Source organism: Budorcas taxicolor, chromosome 3 (assembly GCF_023091745.1).
Source record: "Budorcas taxicolor isolate Tak-1 chromosome 3, Takin1.1, whole genome shotgun sequence".
In the NCBI taxonomy this organism is placed as follows: Eukaryota; Metazoa; Chordata; class Mammalia; order Artiodactyla; family Bovidae; genus Budorcas; species Budorcas taxicolor.
This window is the reverse complement of record NC_068912.1, coordinates 15,700,802-15,717,305: the sequence shown is the minus strand read 5'-3', so window position 1 is coordinate 15,717,305 and position 16,504 is coordinate 15,700,802. Positions and strand designations below refer to the sequence as shown.

The following is a 16,504-nucleotide window of genomic DNA, read 5'->3' as shown; positions in this document are numbered from 1 at the left end:
TGCTAAACATTATCTGAGTCTTCAGCAAGTTATCATCTTTTTGCTGGTGGAGGTTCTTGACTTGATATTGATAGCTGCTGACTGATGAGGGTGGTGGCTACTGAAGGATGGGTTGGCTGAGGCAATTTCTGAAGACAAGACAGCAATGTAGTTTGCACATCTTTGACTCTTTTATAGACGATTTCTCTGCAGCATGCAATACTCTTTTTTCTTCATGCAATGCTCTTTGTTATCATTTTATCCATAGAACTTACTTCAAAATTGGAGTCAACCTTTTCAAACCCTGTTGCTGTCCCTGCCTTAGTAACTAAGTTTATGTAATCTTCTAAATCCTTTGTGCCATTTCAGCAAAATCTTCACAGCATCTTCACCAGGATTCCATCTCAAGAAGTCACTTTCTTTGCTCATCCGTAAGAAGGAACTTCTCATCCATGAAGATTTTACCACAATATTGCAGCAGTTCAGTCACACCTTCAGGTCCCCCTTCTAATTTTAGTTCTCTTGCTTTTTTCTACCACACCTGCAGTTTACTTCCTACACTGAAGTCTTGATCCCCTCAAAATCATCCATGAGGTTTGGACATGACTTCCAAACTCCTATATCTGTGCAGCTGTAGCCTTATGAAATGTATTTCTCGGAGGATAAAACTTGAATAGGGAAATTACTGCTCAATCCACAGGTTGCAGAGTGGATGCTGCACCAGTAGGCATAAAAACAGTATTAATCTCATTGCACACCTCCATCAGAGCTCTTGGGTGATTAGGTACATTGTCAATGAGCAGTGGTATTTTGAAAGGAAATAATTTTTCTTGAGTACTAGGTCTCAACTGAGGGCTTAAAATATTCAATAAACCACTTTGTAAGAGATGTGCTATTGTCTAGATTCTGTTGTGGCTCAGCTGGTAAAGAATCTACCTGCAATGTGGGAGACCTGGGTTTGATCCCTGGGTTGGGAAGATCCCCTGGAGAAGGGAAAGGCTACCCACTCTAGTATTCTGGCCTAGAGAATTCCAGACTACAGTCTGTGGGGTTGCAAAGAGTTGGACATGACTAAGCAACTTTCACTTCATTTCTTTAAAACAGCAAAGGCAAAGTAGATGGCATCTTTCAGTATTAGGCTATACAGAAAACCTGTTGTTTAGTGTGGCCACCTTCGGTACTGATCTCATTTTCTGGATAACTTTCTGTAGCTTCTGCGTCAGAACTGGACGCTTCACCTTGTACTTTGATGTTACAGTCTTCCCTAAACCTCATGAACTGACCTCTGCCAGCTGCAGTCTTCTCTTCTGCGGCTCTGTCACATCTCTAGGCCTTCATAGAACCGAAGACAGTTCTGGATTAGGCTTTGGCTTAAGAGGATGTAGTGGCTGGTTTGACTTTCTATCCAGACCACTCAAACTTTCTCCATATCAACAATAGAGCACAAAATATCAGTCAATAAAAAAATAAAAAGAAAAAACCAAAAAAACCACAGCAAACAACCCAAAATAGGGCAGTTTAACTTTCTTATCATTTGTGTGTTCACTGCAGTGGCACTTTTTAAATTTCCTTTAAGAACTTTTCCTTTGTATTTGCAACTTGGCTAACTGTTTAGTGCAAGAGACCTAGCTTTTAGCATGTCTTGGCTTAGGCATGCCTTCCTCACTAAGCTTAATCATTTCCAGCTTTTTTTTTTTTTTTTTAATTTCTAGCTTTTGATTTAAAGTGAGATACGTGCAACTCTTCCTCTCCCTTGAACACTTAGGGCCCACTGAGTGACTTCACTTTCACTTTTCACTTTCATGCATTGGAGAAGGAAATGGCAACCCACTCCAGTGTTCTTGCCTGGAGAATCCCAGGGATGGCAGAGCCTGGTGGGCTGCCGTCTATGGGGTCACAGAGTTGGACACGACTGAAGCAACTTAGCAGCAGCAGCAGGGTTATTAGTTGGCCTAATTTCAATACTATTGTATTTTAGGTGTTCAGTTCAGTTCAGTCGCTCAGTCGTGTCTGACTCTTTGCGACCCCATGAATCACAGCACAGCAGGCCTCCCTGTCCGTGAGTTGGTGATGGACAGGGAGGCCTGGCGTGCTGCGATTTTGGCGTGATGTGACTCATGGGGTCGCAAAGAGTCGGACACGACTGAGCGACTGAACTGAACTGAACTGAACACCTAAAATACAATAGTATTGAAATTAGGCCAACTAATAACCCTGCAGTGGGCCCTAAGTGTTCAAGTGAGAGGAAGAGTTGCAGGTATCCCACTTTAAATCAAAAGCTAGAAATTGAAAAAAAAAGAAAAGCTGGAAATGATTAAGCTTAGGAAGCCCAAAGATAGGGAGAGAGCCAAGAGATGGGGTGTGGTCGGGTGGAGGGTAGCAGAGAAAGGCTAGCCAGCTGGAGCGGTCAGAACACACACAACATTTATTAAATTCACGGTTTGAGGTGCCACCAAACCATCACAATAGTAACATCAATGATCACTAATCACAAATCACTGTAACAAATATTGAAAAAATTTGAAATATTGTGAGGATACAAAGGGACAGAATGCTCTTGGAAAAATGGCACTGTAGATTGCTCCAAACAGGGTTGCCACAAAATGGTAGAAAACTGTATCTGCAAAGTGCAGTAAAGTAAGCACAATGTCTATACTTCCCTCAAGAGGTAATCTGTGTAGATTAAATGGAATAACCCTTGTTATATGTTTTAGCTCAGTGCCTGACCTATAATAAATACTCAGGAAATAACTGCTGTTATTTTCAGAAGACTTGAACTAATTGGAAAGTAAGTTCACAGAAATTATGCCAATCAAATCACTGAGAAGATACAAGATTTTGGGCAAATTTCTAGATCAATCTAGTCCCTACTCAAAATGTTGCCTTATACACCATGCAGACTGCTTATACTTTTTTTCCCCTGCTATCTTGTGCTGCTTTCAGGATTTAGTTCTCTGAACTTGGGTTAAACCTGGGCCCTGGCAGTGAAAACACCAAGTCCTAACCATTGGACCACCAGGGAATTTCTTGCTTCTTTATGAGGGAAAGAAAGAGTAAATGAACAGTATGAGGGGAATTCCCTTGTGATCCAGTGGTTGGGACTCTGTGCTTTCACTGAGGAAGGCATGAAGTTTGATCCCTGTTCGGTTGGGGAACTAAGACCCCTCAAGCTGAAGGGTGGTGTGGAAAAAAAAAAAAAAGCACGAGCTTTTAATACTTAATTTTCAGTTATAAAGGATGCTTGGATGTGTAAAATTTTCTGCTTAAGGTCTGTTCTGGATACCAGATCTGAACTCTGGAGTACTGGTACATTATTCACTCATGAAAGTCAGAAAAAGAAAATCTGAACATCTCTGTATAATGCTGGTCTCAATGTGGAGGAGAACAAAGTACTGAAATTAACACTAATGTCATTTTCTCCTACATCTGGCATCACTGTTTATCCTGTCTGCAAGTTATTTTCTAGGCACGAAAGGATCCTAAACACAAAAGATCCTCTATATCTAGTAATTATAAGAGTGTAGGTGGTGTCTGGAAGGCTGGTGGAAGGGAGTTTCTTCCTATTCCTTAGAGTAGAGACAAAGAAGTTTAGTGCTGGGATGGATAGGTTATGGTGGACTGATACCTGTAAACTAACAAGAATGTCTCCTGGTCCTTACCAGACTTGATGTTCCCATCATCTCGGCAGATGCCATTCCAACGGGTATATAACGAGGCTGAATGAATATTATCACTGGTGTGCTTTACTTCCTCCTGTTTCTGCCGAATCTTCTCCCAGTTTCGGACCAGGAACACATGATGCTTTAATACAAAGTTTCTATAAGGAAGGAAAAAAGGAGCTCCTTTATTCATCCATCCAATGAACATTAACTACATGTTTACTCTATGTGAGCCACTGGTATGATGATGTAAATGAATACTTCACAGTGAAATCAGCTATTTTAAAGAGAACTACATATGGAAAAACATTATTCAGTTTTGCATCTTGATTTTTTTCACATAACACAAAACATTTCTCTATAATATTTACAAATATCTGACAAATACCACCTAAAAGCTGCAACAATTTTGGCAACTGAAGCATGTTGACTTGAAGGTACAGCTTTATGCACTATTTGTAGAATTCTAAAGAAATTTGCCAAGATGAAGTATAGGCTTAGGGTCAGCTGTAACAAAGAGAACTGGACTGTTAGATGTAGGTAAAGATATTTAAGATGGATATGCACTGGGCAAACCATGTTAGGTGCAGTGGTACCACATGGACCTCTAAACTTAAATGAGTTATATGCATCTTGATTAACCCTACACAATTTTGATGATTCTATAATTTGATTTTCACTCTGACAAACAAGTAAACAGACGGGACCTTAAGTCTCAAACTATGGGCCTTGGTAAAGGGAGGTTAGACTAATTTTATAGTTCGTGACTTTAGCTGCACATTGAGATCACTTGGGGAGTTGTACAAACTATTGATACCTGGGTTCTACTTCTGAAAATTCTGATGTAAGCGGTTTGAAGTGTGGCCTGGGTATAACGAGTTTTAAAAAGCAACCTAAGCTGCTATGCAGCCAAAGAAGAGACCACTGGACTTCTTTCTTTTACTGAAATGTAAAATTTCTATGATTCAAAGTGAAATAGGATGAAAGGGGCTAAAATTATAGTAAAGTTACATATAAGGATGAACTTGCTAAGATATTGGAATACATAGTCAGGGAAGATGCAGGAAATGTCCCAAGACAATTTGAAAAATAGGACATACATATTTATTTCTCTTACTTCAGACATGGACAAATATCTCAATATAGGGAAAAGCAAAGATGACTACTAAAGATCCTTTTTATTGCTCTGTTAATTTATCAACAAAACAGGGATTCTTAATCTCTTCTGTGCCATGCATTCCTTTGGCAGGCTGGTGAAGCACATGTAATTCTCCTCTCATCAATGTTAACTAAAAGTATTTAAAATTTTAAGTAATTTTAGTATACAGGATTAAAACCAAACTGAATAAACTGAGATACAGCTTGCAGAATATTAAACAAAAACCCTGAAGTTGTGATATAGAAATGAACATTAATTTTTAACACATGACAAGATCTAGTGGTGGGTTTAATAACCACAGTAATTTTAAGGTAGAGATGAGTATGAATGATGTTTTGAGATATCTGTTATGCCTATAACATAGGAAACTGTAAATATTGGTGACAAACTCATAGAAACAGCAACTACTAGATACACACACACACGCATTTTTTTTCCTTTGGCCTACAGTCACATTTTAATAAAAAGTTAAATTTCAGTTAGAAATTAGTTCCTTCCTCCAGCCAAGTTCACCCCTGAATGCTTGTTTAAAGTCTTCCTGCAAAAAACAAATGTCTCAACTATATACATGTTTAATAATTTTTAAACTGTCAAGCAAGTCACATAATTTAAAGAGCGCAGATAAGAAAATTTTCTTTTTACCTCTCCCGATTGGACATTGGCTTCATTTGTAATTGAGGGGTCAACCTTGTTGGAGTGTTGATGTTTTCACTGGGTTCCTCAGAGAGGTGGCCTCTCTAAAAAACAGATGGATTAGATTGCAAGAAAAACAAGATAAATCATAAATCACCTCAAAGAATACGAAAACCACTCTAAAGATGCCACCCTGTGGTACATCCCTTATTTCAGTAATTGCCTACATGCAGATATTTGGAGAAAATCATGAGATAATTATTTACCCTTTTCTTCAGCTTGTGCTTAGACTTCCTTTTCTCTTTTGACCGTCCAGACTTTTTATGTGAGGTCACTGGTTGGCTACTTTTGTTGCTGGTGACTCCATTCATGCGTTGACTCTTGCCTCCAATGATTCCTCGACATTTCTCAAAGCCGCACTTACACAGTTGCTTTGAAGGGGAAGAGAATAACGCTTTTAGTCTGAAGTCTAATCTAAAAGTTTAAACAGAATGCCTGAGTATCTGGACACCCAATAATAAGTTTGAATCAAGAAATTTTCATACAGAGGAACATAACTCATTGTGAGTAAAATAAATATAAATGGTTTCCACTGTAGTAGAAAGGAAAGATACAATTTTGGAAAAATTTCACGAGAAAAATTAAGAATTGACTGGAGACAAAAAATAACTGAACAGTCTCTTCTACAGAGTTCTGAAAGAATGACTGTGACATATGTATCCTAGATAAATGGAACAAAGAGTGAATCTTCTCCAATGTATTTCTTAGTAGCTACAAATCAATAATGTTCACTGAAGGCTCATGTTATATAGAGTACTATCATAAAGTTCAAACTCCCTCTTGAATTTATCATTTTTACCTGTTTTTCAACGTTGAAGGAATGAAAGTTGTAATCATAAGTGAGTTCAGTACCAGCTGGCATATCTTTAAGAGCATATAGTCCAATCCGGTACACTCCATTAACAGACCTATAGAGAAAGCAAAAAGAGTTAAAGGCAGAGATTCATAATACCATGCCTGAGAACCAGAAAGGTTGGTATACTGATTTCAAATTTGCCTCTGTTTCTGTATCCAGTCATTCAAGTTTCCTGGCCAGTCACTCCATCTTTAATCTCTTTTTTCTTCTATCCAGTCTGTATAATACTGACAGATTAATAGTCCTAAACCAGTTTTATGGAAAACATGCTTTCTGCCATCGAAGGTCAAACTTTTCTTGTTTGGTATTCGAAGTCCTTTTAACATAGGGCATTAGTTTACTTACTAAACAAATTACAATTATTTCCTATGGATAAAGATCTTCTAATTTCTACTGATCTCCACCTTTTTAACCTGTACACAAGTGTCTCTTGTTCTATTTTATCTACTTTATTAATAAGGTATCATGTACTGTTCTAGATGCTTTACAGAGTAACATATAATTTTAGCTAACATTTACTGAGTGCTTTTTTCACGTTCTTTTCCATTATAGTTTATCACAGGATACGGAATATAGTTCCTTGTACTATACAGTAGGATTTTATTGCTTATCTAATTATTTCTGGCTCTGCTGGGTCTTTGTTGCTGCATAGGCTTTTTTCTAGTTGTGGTGAGCAGAGGCTGTGGCGCGAGGGCTTCTCATTACAGTGGCATATCTTATTGTGGAGCACGGCTCTAGGGTGTGTGGGCTTCAGCAATTGTGTTTCTCAGGCTTAGCTGCTCCATGGCAAGTGGGATCTTCCTGAATCAGAAATGAAACCTCCTACACTGGCAGGCAGATTCTTTACCAGTGAGCCACCAGGGAAGCCCTGTTTATCTATTTTATATATAGTAGTTTATATCTGCAAATCCTTAAATCCTAATTTATCCTTCCCCACCCCATCCTTTTTGAAAATTGTAAGATTCTCTATGCCTGCGGGTCTGTTTCTGTTTTATAAATAAGTTAATTTGTACATTTTAGATGCCACATACGAAAGTGAAGGTGTAAGTTGCTCAGTAGTGTCCGACACTGTGACTCCATGGACTGTAACCCGCCAGGCTCCTCTGTCCATGGAATTCTCCAGACAAGATTACTAGAGTGGGTTGCCATTCCCTTCACTAGGGGATCTTCCTGACCCAGAGATCAAACCCAGTCTCCTGCATTGTAGGCAGATTCTTTACCATCTAAGCCATCAGGGAAGTCCAGATTCCACATATAAGTGATATCATGTGGTATTTTTCTTTCTCTGACTTACTTCACTTAGTATTATAATCTCTAAGTCCATCCATGTTGCTGCAAATGGCATTATTTCATTCTTTTTTATGTCCGAGTAGCATACACACACACACACACATACAGCATATATACAGACACATCTTTATTCATTCATCTTTAAATGTCCCCTCCCTCTTGAACCTCCCTCCTACCCCATCCAACACCTCTAGGTTGTCACAGCACTGGTTTGAGCTCCATGAGTCATACAGCATATTCCCACTAGCTATCTATCTTACATATGGTGGTGTATATATTTCCATGCCACTTTCTCCATTTGTCCTACCCTCTCCTTCCCCTGCGGGGTCCACAGACCTGTTCTCTGTATCTGTGTCTCCACTGCCACCCTGCAAATTCCACTGATCTCTTAATGGACACTTAGATGGCTTCCATGTCTTAGTTGCTGTAAATAATGCTGTTATGAACATTAAGGTGGATAAATTTTTGAATTAAGTGTTTTCTCTAGGTACATGCCCAGGAGTGGGACTGCTGGATCATATGGCAACTCTACTTTTAGTTTATTAAGGAATCTCCATATTGTTTTCCATAGTGGCTGCATCAATTTACATTTCTACCAACAGTATAAGAGGCGTTCCTTTTCTCCACACCCTCTCCAGCATTTGATACTGGTAAACCTTTTAATGATGGCCATTCTGACCAGTGTGAGGTGATACCTTGTTGTAGTTTTGATTTGCATTTTTCAATAATTAGCAATGTTGAGTGTCTTTTCAAATGCTTGGTCATCTGTACATCTTCTTTGGAGTAATGTCTATTTAGTTCTTCTGCCCAACTGATTTTTTTTTTTTTTTTTGTAATTGAGTTATAAGAGCTGTGTGTATATTTTGGAAATGAAGCCCTTGTTGGCTGCATCATTTGCAAATATTTTCTCTCAGTTCCTAGGTTGTCTTTTTGTTTTGTTTATGGTTTCCTTTGCTGTGCAAGAGCTTGTAAGCTTGATTAGGTCCCATTTATTTTAGTCTATACCCGTGGTTGGGAAACTATGGAGGCAGACAAATTCCCCCCAGGTCTTCTTAAATTTTTATTGGCACACAGCCACATTCCAAGATTGCTGACCCTTTTTCCATACCATAACATTTAAAATTTGATCCTATACTAAAATATATTGTATTAAAAACATGGGGGGGAGGCATAACTTACAAGAATACAAAATTTTAAATGTATAGTTTGTTGAATTTTATGTATCTCTACACTTGTGTAACCTCTTTCCCAGTCAGTACCCTCCCCCAAAGAATTGCCACCATTCTAATTTCTATCCATATAGAGATTATAGTTTCATCTGTTTTAAACTTAAATTAAATGGAATCATACAGAATATACAGTATTATGTACAATTATATGCCTACCTTCTTTGACTCAATGTTGCACTCTATTATAGTATACCTTTATACTGCTGTGTAGTATTCCATTATATGAATTTAGCAAAATTTGCCGATCTATTTTATTGCTGATAAACAATGGACTATATTCAGTTTTCAGCTATTATTAAAAAAAAAAAAATTTCTGGGAAAGTCCCTGGTTGCCTAGCAGTTAGGATTCTGGGCTTTCACTGCTATGGCCTGGGTTTAATCTCTGGTCAGGGAACTGAGATCCCACAAGCTGCGTGGCACAGCCTTAAAAAAAAATTTCTGTGGATATTCTTGCACATGTCTTTTTTATTTTTTGCACCTGTCTTTTGAATATAAACACTCATTTATGTTGGGGATATACTTATGAGTAGGGTTGCTAGTTTACTAGATGTGTTTATTAGCTTTGGTAGGTACAAACATCTTTTATAAGTTGTCATACCAATTTACAGTTCCACCAGCAGTAACACAACAGACCATTCACGTTGTGTTATACCCTTGTTAAAACTCTGAATGTTAATATGGGTTAATTAACATTTTTCTCTGATGACTAAAATATTAAGCACCTTTTGATTACTGACCACTTTTATATTCTGACATGTCTATTACCTTTTTTAAAAATTGGATTGTCTTTTTCTTACTGATTCACAGATTCTAAACTTCATCCAGAAGTAAGTTCTTTGTCAGATAAACACATTGTAAATACCCCTTTTGCAGTGTATGGCGTGCTTTTACACTCAAAAGTTTCCTTTGGATGAATAGAAATTGTTAATTTTATCAGTTCTTTTATCTTTAGTGCTATTTATATCCTGTTTAAGATAATTTTATCTATCCCAAGTATATGAAAATATTCTCCCATGTGAAAAGGGAACCCTCCTACACTGTTGGTGGGAATGAAAGTTGGTGAAGCCACTGTGGAAAACAGTATGGAGGTTCCTCTGAAAACTAAAAATAGAATTACCATATGATTAAGCAATCCCACTCCTGGGCATATATCCAGACAAAGCTATAGTTCAAAAAGATACATATACCCCTATGTTCATAGCACCACTATCCACAATAACCAAAACATGGAAGCAACTTAAATGTCCACGGATAGATAAATGGATAAAGAAGATGTAGTGTATAAACACACACACACACACACACACACACACACACACACACACACACACGAATATCCACAATAACCAAAACATGGAAGCAACTTAAATGTCCACGGATAGATAAATGGATAAAGAAGATGTAGTGTATAAACACACACACATACACACATACACACACACACACACACACACACACACACACACACACGGGAATACTATTCAGCCCTAAAAAAGAATGAAATGCCATTTGCAGCAACATGTATGCAACCAGAGGTTATCATACTAAGTGAAAGAAGTCAGAAAGACAAATACCGAATGATATCACCTATATATGGAATCTAAACTACAACACAAATGAATCTATCTATGCAACAGAAACAGAATCAGGGACACAGAGAATAGACTGGCGGTTGCCAAGGGAGAGGGGAGTAAAAAGGACTGGATTGAGAGTCTGGGATTAGGAGATACAAACTGATATATATAGAATGGATAAACAACAAGGTCCTAACTATACAGCACAGGGAACTATATTCGATATCCTGTGATAAACCCTAATGGAAAAGCAAAAAAATATGTAACTGTAATATATGTATGTATAAAGAGTCATGTCTCTTTGTATAACATAAATATATATATACAAAATATACATGTATACGTATACATATGTATGCTGCTGCTAAGTCGCTTCAGTCGTGTCCAACTCTGTGCGACCCCATAGATGGCAGCCCACCAGGCTTCCCCGTCCCTGGGATTCTCCAGGCAAGAATACTGGAGTGGGTTGCCATTTCCTTCTCCAATGCATGAAAGTAAAAAGTGAAAGTGAAGTCTCTCAGTCGTGTCCGACTCTTGGCAACCCCATGGACTGCAGCCTACCAGGCTCCTCCATCCATGGATTTTCCAGGCAAGAGTACTGTATAATATATATGTATAAGAAAAAAAATATATGTATAAAAAATATATGTATACATATATAAAAATATATGTATATATATGTAATAATAAAAAGACAAAGAAAAAATATATGTATATATGTATAATAATATATATGTGTATAATATATATATATGTTAACTGAATCACTAAGCTGTACAGCAGTAATTAACACAACATTGTAATTCAATTATACTTCAATAAAAAGTAAATTTAATAAATATTCTCTCATGTTGCCTATAGAAACATGATTGCTTCAATGGTGATATTTAGGTCTAAGAGTCATCTTAATTTTTGTGTGTGTATTCACGCAGGAGCCTATGACTCAAAACCACTTATTAAAAGCCATCCTTTCCTAACTGACTTGCAGTGGAACCTAAGTCATAAAATCAGGTGACAGTACATTTATGTGTCTTTATCTGGACTCCTGCTGCTGCTGTGTGTACTCAGTCATGTCTGACTCTTTGTGACCCTATGGATTGTAGCCCACCAAGCTCCTCTGTTTATGGGATTTTCCAGGCAAGAATACTGGAATGAGTTGCCATTTCTTCCTCCAGGGGATCTTCCTGACCCAGGGATCAAACGCGTGTCTCTTGCATCTCCTGCATTGGCAGACGAATTCTTTACCACTAAGCCACCTAGGAAGCCCCTTATGCTATTCCATTTGTCTATTAATCTAGCCCAAGCAAACACCTAATCTTTTACTGTACCTCTACAGTAAGTCTTGAAATTAGTAGTTCAAGTCCTTAAATTTTTTTCTTCAAGATCATCTTACCTTTTTAAGGTCCTTAGATCTGGTAAGAACTGACATCTCAAAAATATTGAGATTTATAATCCATAAACATGGTGTATTTCTCCGTTAATTTAGGTGGTCTTTTTTCCCAATAATGTTTGGTGGTCTTCAGTACTGATGTCCTACAAACTTTCATTCAGTTTATTCTAATGTTTTATGAAGTGGAAGAGAAGTGGTGACAGTGGACGCTCTTACAGAATGTTGTTCATACGAGCCTATTTTTCTTCAACTGTGTTAAAACACATGTAACAAAGTCTATAACCTTAACCACTTAAAAATGTACAGTTCAGTGGTATTAAGAACATCCACACTGGACTTCCTTAGTGGTCTAGTGGGCAAGACTACATGCTTCCACTGCAGGGGGCACAGGTTCAATTCCTGATCGGCTAACTAAGATCTCACATACTGTGAGGTGTGGCCAAAAGAAGAAGAAAAAGGAAACAAAAAAGAAAATTCATGTTGTGTAGTCAGCTCCATCATTCAAGTCCATCTCTTTCTGTCCTGTAAAATGGACTCTGTCCCTATGAAACAATAACTTTCAAACTCTCCTTCCTCCAGCCTCAGACAACCACTCCTCTATGGTCTCTACGATTCTAACTACTTTTAAACATCTCATGTAAGCGGAATCACACAGTAGTATCTGTCTTTTTGTGACTGGATTATTTCACCTAGCATAATGTCCTCAAGGTCTATCGATGTTGTAGTACATCGCAAAACTTCCTTCTTTTTAAAGGCTGAATTTTATTGTATGTAAAAACCAGATTTTCCTTATCCCTTCATCCATTATGGACACCTGGGTTCTTCCACATTAAAGCTACTCTGAATAATGTTACTAAAATATGGGGGTGCAGATATCTCTTTGAGAACCTCCTTTCAATTCTTTTGGATATACACTCAGAAGCTGGACTGCTGGATTATACAGAAATTTTATTTTTAATTTGTTGAGGAACGTCCCTACCCTTTTCCACTGTGGATATATCATTTTTATATTTCCAACAGAGTACAAGGGTTCCTATTTCTTAACATCCTTGTCAATACTTATTGTTTCCTGTCATTTCGACAGTAGCTGTTCTGAGGGTGTGAGGTAGTATCTTATGGTTTTGAATTGTATATCCTTAATGATCAGTCATTTTGAATATATTTTTATTTGTTTACTGGCCATCTGCATATTTTCTTTGGAGAAATATATTAATATATTAAAGTTCTCTGTCCATTCTGAATTGGGTTTTTTTGTTGTTGTTGAGTTTCAGGGGTTCTCTATATATTCTTGATGCTAATACCTTATCAGATATATGACTTGCAAATATTTTCTCCCATTCTGTGGGCAGCCTTTTGATTCTGTGTATAGTATCTTTTAATTTTTTTATGAAGTTCAATTTATTTTTTCTTTGGTTACCTGTGCCTTCGGTGTCATACCCCCAAAATTATTTCCAAGTCCAGTGTTGTGAAACTTTTGTTCTATGTCTTCAAGTTTTATTGTTTTAGGTCTTATATTTAGGTTCTTGATTGGTTTCAATTAATTTTTGTGCAGTGTTTTGTAGGGGGCCAACTTCATACTTCTGCAGGTGGATACTGAGTTTTCCTAGCATCTTTTACTGAAAAGAGTATCCCCTTCTCACTAAACGGTTTTGGCACACTTGTAAAAGATTCAGTTCAGTTCAGTCGCTCAGTCTGGCCGACTCTTTGCGACCCCATGAATTGCAGCACGCCAGGCCTCCCTGTCCATCACCATCTCCCGGAGTTCACTCAGACTCACGTCCATTGAGTCAGTGATGCCATCCAGCCATCTCATCCTCGGTCGTCTCCTCCTCCTGCCCCCAATCCCTCCCAGCATCAGTCTTTTCTGATGAGTCAACTCTTCTCATGAGGTGGCCAAAGTACTGGAGTTTCAGCTTTAGCATCATTCCTTCCAAAGAAATCCCAGGGCTGATCTCCTTCAGAATGGACTGGTTGGATCTCCTTGAAGTCCAAGGGACCCTCAAGAGTCTTCTCCAACACCACAGTTCAAAAGCATCAATTCTTCGGTGCTCAGCCTTCTTCACAGTCGAACTTTCACATCCATACATGACCACAGGAAAAACCATAGCCTTGACTAGGTGGACCTTAGTCGGCAAAGTAATGTCTCTGCTTTTGAATATACGATCTAGGTTGGTCATAACTTTTCTTCCAAGGAGTAATATGTAGGGGTTTGTTTCAAGGTTCTTTATTCTATTTAATGGGTCTATATGCCTGTCTTTATGCCTATACCATACATACTGCTTTGATTACTCTAACTTTGTAGTAACTTTTCAAATTAAGTGTGACTCCTTCACTTCTGCTCTTTTTTAGGATTATTTTGGTTATTTGGGGGTCCTTTGAGATTCCATATGAATTTTCAGATAGGTTTTATTTCTGAAAAAAAAAATGTCATGGGGATTTTGATAGGAATTACACTGACTCTGTAGATCACTTTGGGTAATAGTGCCATTTTAATAAAATCAAATCTTATCTATGAACATGAGATGTGTTACCACTCATTTATGTCTTTAACAATGTTTTATAGCTTTCATGTACAATTCTTTCACCTCATTAAGTTAATTTTAAGTACTTCCTTCTTTTTCATGATACTGCAAATGGAACTGTTTTTATAATTTCCTTTTCAAAATGCTCAATATTTGCATATACAAATGCAACTACAGAAGACCATATAATATGCAAACAAAGATAATTTTATTCTTCATTTCCAATTTGGATGCCTTTTATATCTGTCTGATTTTCTTCTGGTTTGAGCTTCCAATATCATTTTGCATATAATGGTGAATGTGGGCATCCTTGTCCTGTTCTTGATCTTAGAGGGAAAGCTTTCAGTCTTTCACTACCGAGAGTTTTCATATATGGCTTTTATTATGTTAAGGCAGTCTTTCTATTTCTATTTTGTTGAGTATCTTTATCATGAAGAGGGAGTTGAATTTTGTCAAATGCTTTTTTCCTCCATCAATTGAAATGACCATGTGACTTCTTTTCTCCTTTACTTTCCTGATGTAGTGTATCACACTGGTCAATTTTCCTATGCTGAACAATCCTTGCCTTCCAGGATGAAATTCCACAGTCACTGTGCACAATTCTTTTAATATGCTGGTGAATTGCTTGCTAGTATTTTGCTGAGGATTTTTGCATCAATGTTCATAACAGGTATTGGTCTGTAGTTTTCTTGGGGAGTCTTTGCTAAGCTTTGGTATCAGGGTTATGTTTGCTTCATAGGGTAAATGAGGTGTTTCCTTCAATTTTTCTGAAAAATTTGAATTGGTACTAACTTGATAGAATTCACCAGTAAAACCATCAAGTCAAGGGCTTTTCTTTGTTGGGAGATTTTTGATTACTGATTCAATACATTTGTTAGTTACAGGTTTATTCAGATTTTTTATTTCTTCATGATTTAGTCATAGTAGGTTTTGTGGTTCTAGAAACTTGCCCATCTCAACTAGGTTATCTGATTTTTTGGTGTACATCTGTTCATAGTATTCTCTTTTAATCTTTTTCATTTCTGTAGAATTGGCAGTAATGTCCCCACTTTCATTTCATTTCTGAGTTTAGTAATTAGAGTCCTTTTCTTCTTCATTCCTGTAGCTAAAGGTTTGTTATCTTTTTGAAGAACCAACTTTTGGTTTCACTGATTTTCTCTATTGTTTTTCCATTTTAGATTTTATTTATCTCTGTTCTCATTCTCATCTTTATTACTTCCTTCCTTTTGCTAACTTTAGATTTGTGTTGTGTGGTGCTAAGTGGCTTCAGTAGTGTCCAGCTCTTTGTGATCCTACAGATTGTAGCCTGCCAGGTTTCTCTGTCCATGGGGTTCTCCAGCCCTAACTTTAGATTCAGTTTGCTCTTTTTCTAGGTCATTAAGTTGTAAAGTAGGCTTCCCTGGTGGTTCAGATGGTAAAGAATCTGCCTGTTATACAGGGGATCCAGGTTCAATCCCTGGGTTGGGAAGATCCCCTGGAGAAGGGAATGGATCCCACTCTAGTATTCTTGCCTGGAGAATTTCATGGACAGAGGAGCCTGGCATCCACGGGGTCACAAAGAGTCTGACACAAATGAGCGCCTAACACTTCCACTCTAAGTTGTAAAGTCAGCTTGTTAATTTGAGCCCTTTCTTGTTTTTTAATGTAAGCATTTATAGCTATAAAATTCCCACATAGTGCTGCTGCTGCTGCATCCCATAGGTTTTGGTACTTTATACTATTTTCATCCATCTCTAAGTATTTAATAATTTCCCTTGTGATTTCTTCTCTGACCAACTATGTTACTGGTTTTCTAACTTCCATCTCTTGTGGTTAGAGAAGATACCTTCTATAATATCTATCTTTTAAAATCTACTGGGGACTTCCCTGGTAGCTCAGTGGTAAAGAATCCACCTGCCAATGCAGGAGACATGGGTTTAATCTCTGATCCATGGAGATCCCATATGACGTGGAGCAACTAACCCCATGAGCCATAACTACTGGGCCTGTGCTCTAGAGCCCATGAGCCACAACTACTGAAGCCTGCACAGCCTAGAGCCCACGTTCCACAAGTGAAGCCACCACAATGAGAAGCCTGCTACTAGAGAGTAGCTCCTGTGCACCAAAACCAGAGAAAAGCCTGTGTAGCAATGAAGACCCAGCAGAGCCAAAAA

At 37.8% G+C, this 16,504-nt stretch overlaps 1 protein-coding gene across 1 annotated transcript in view; it reads right to left on the bottom strand.

The window, feature by feature from the left end:
* Window positions 1-16,504, bottom strand: part of ASH1L (ASH1 like histone lysine methyltransferase) — a 193,892-nt gene that overhangs the window by 15,048 nt on the left and 162,340 nt on the right. The window contains exons 13-16 of the mRNA XM_052636803.1: window positions 6,290-6,398; window positions 5,697-5,861; window positions 5,440-5,534; window positions 3,639-3,796 (exon numbers count right to left, since the gene is read on the bottom strand). Of these exons, the coding sequence (XP_052492763.1) occupies window positions 3,639-3,796; window positions 5,440-5,534; window positions 5,697-5,861; window positions 6,290-6,398 (527 nt within the window). The remainder of the gene's footprint in view (window positions 1-3,638; window positions 3,797-5,439; window positions 5,535-5,696; window positions 5,862-6,289; window positions 6,399-16,504) is intronic.